The 2,605-nt window shown below is 35.2% G+C and overlaps 1 protein-coding gene across 1 annotated transcript; it reads left to right on the plus strand.

Moving 5' to 3' along the window:
• Positions 1-374: 374 nt before the first annotated feature.
• LOC139851494 (delta(12) fatty acid desaturase DES8.11-like) lies at positions 375-1,833 on the plus strand. Its single transcript, XM_071840559.1, has one exon. The coding sequence runs from the start codon at positions 450-452 to the stop codon at positions 1,584-1,586; it is 1,137 nt and encodes a 378-aa protein (XP_071696660.1). The 5' UTR covers positions 375-449; the 3' UTR covers positions 1,587-1,833.
• Positions 1,834-2,605: the final 772 nt, after the last annotated feature.

Here is a 2,605-nt window from a genome sequence, read left to right on the forward strand (position 1 = left end):
TTCGATTTTGAATCTCTAAATTTAACTATCTACCTTCGAAAACATATAGAATGGAATAATAATCAAGTTCCTTCATGTAATTGATACATGATGGACACATCGTGGCCTATTATATTTGACTCAATAGTGATCGTTAATTAAGTCATGAATAATGTTAGACTTTTCCTTGTTGATATATTTAGTCGCTACAATTCCAGTCTTCTTAAGCCAATAATTTGCATAACAAAACAAAATCCAAGTGGTTGCAAGACATGTTAATAAATCAATTAATTAAATTATGCATTTTGAACTAGCTAGCCGACTGCTTTGACTCCTTGTATATATCTATAAATATCACACATTGAGCATGGTAATTGGTATCACAAACACACTCACCAACAAAACAAAACATAAACATTCAATCTTATTCTTGTATCTCAAGTCTTTTTTGTTCATACATTTCAAGAACCATGGGAGCAGGTGGTCGAATGTCGGATTCATCGAATCAAGCAAACGATCTCCTAAAACGTGTCCCAACCGATCCACCATTCTCACTAAGCGATCTCAAGAAAGCAATCCCTGCTCACTGTTTCGATCGATCTGTTATTCGTTCATCTTACTACGTTGTTCATGATCTCATCATTACTTACGTCTTCTACTACCTCGCAAACACATACATCCCTCTTATCCCCGCTCCTTTCGCTTACTTAGCGTGGCCGGTTTATTGGTTTTGTCAAGCAAGTATTCTCACCGGTTTATGGGTGATCGGTCACGAATGTGGTCATCATGCCTTTAGTGACTATCAGTTGATCGATGATGTCGTTGGATTCGTTCTTCATTCTGCTCTTTTTACGCCCTATTTCTCATGGAAATACAGCCATCGTAGTCATCACGCCAACACAAACTCACTCGATAACGATGAAGTTTACATTCCTAAACGTAAATCCAAAGTCATGATTTATTCCAAAATCCTCAACAATCCGCCCGGTCGAGTTTTCACCTTGGTGTTCAGGTTAACTCTAGGCTTCCCTTTATACCTTTTAACCAATGTTTCCGGGAAGAAATACGAAAGGTTTGCGAACCATTTTGATCCGCTGAGTCCGATTTTCACTGAGCGCGAACGAATTCAAGTTGTCCTATCGGATCTTGGTATTATTGGTGTATTTTATGCACTTAGACTACTTGTAGCGGCAAAAGGGTTGAGTTGGGTGATGTCCATGTATGTGATTCCTGTAATCGGTGTGCACGCTTTCTTCGTTTTGATCACTTATTTGCATCACACACATCTTTCATTGCCTCATTATGATTCGACCGAATGGAAATGGATCAAAGGAGCTTTATCTACGATCGATAGAGATTTCGGTTTCTTGAATAGGGTCTTTCATGACGTAACACACACTCACGTCTTGCATCACTTGATCTCGTACATTCCGCATTATCACGCGAAGGAAGCTAGGGACGCGATCAACCCGATTTTGGGTGAATATTATAAGATTGATAGGACTCCAATTTTTAAAGCTATGTGGAGAGAGGCTAAAGAGTGCATGTATATTGAACCAGATCAAGATAGCAAACATCAAGGTGTATATTGGTACCATAAATTGTGAGAAATTTATGGTTTCCTAATCGTATGCTACTCCTATATTGAATTCCATACCAATTGTGTATGTTATTGCATTTATATAACATCGTTTGTTTGGTGTAACCTTCCCTAGGGAGTTTTTGACCAAACTCATGTATTATGTAAACATAATTCCCAAAGCACTGTATTTAAAAAAAAAAAATTGCTAAACAAATTTTATATTTTTATTTTCTTTTTACTATCATATATAAAAGAAAGTAGTTGAGTATGTATCATGTCACTCCTTACCATTTTCTAGTCGACTCTAAAGTCACACTCTAATTATACACTTTTTACTCTATTTGCTCATCTATTTTTATTCTTTATAAAGCAAGTAACTTTAATAATACTATAATATAAATATAAATTAAATATAAACATTACATATACATATGGCACATAGTACGTGCCCTACATATCTATGCAAAGAAACAATCATGGTCGACCATGCAGGTTCACATCGACAAATAATTTGAGACAACACTGAGTCACGATCATCATATTACCATTGATGCAAATAAACGAAAGCTTTATAGTCTAACCATATATGCACGACTTAGACAACCATTGAAGCCGTCGATCCTCTTCCCTTTTAACTGATTTGAGGTCCACTCGAATGTTTTAGATGAGTCTCGTTGAGAATAATTGGCCCACTCAACCATTATGTCTCGAAGAATTTTCTATTCCATTTTTTTCAAATTATATAATGCAATAGTTATGCATAGAAAGATATTTAATGTAAACAGTGAATTAGTATTTGGTATTGATAAATTATTTAATGTAAATAGTGATATTTATCTTAATTATTGTATATACATAGTTTGCATTCTCTGCAACAATCGTGTTTATATATCTCTGTATCGAGTTCTTCTTTCGTGTATTGTAACCGGTTAGGCCCCCTCTTTATTGTGCCTTAGAGTAATATATTCGTTTTTCGAAGAAAAAAATAGTGAATTAGTATTTGGTATTGATAAATTATTTCGCTGCTATCTAACTCTCACGTTT

Source organism: Rutidosis leptorrhynchoides, chromosome 6 (genome assembly GCF_046630445.1).
Source record: "Rutidosis leptorrhynchoides isolate AG116_Rl617_1_P2 chromosome 6, CSIRO_AGI_Rlap_v1, whole genome shotgun sequence".
Classification (NCBI taxonomy): Eukaryota; Viridiplantae; Streptophyta; class Magnoliopsida; order Asterales; family Asteraceae; genus Rutidosis; species Rutidosis leptorrhynchoides.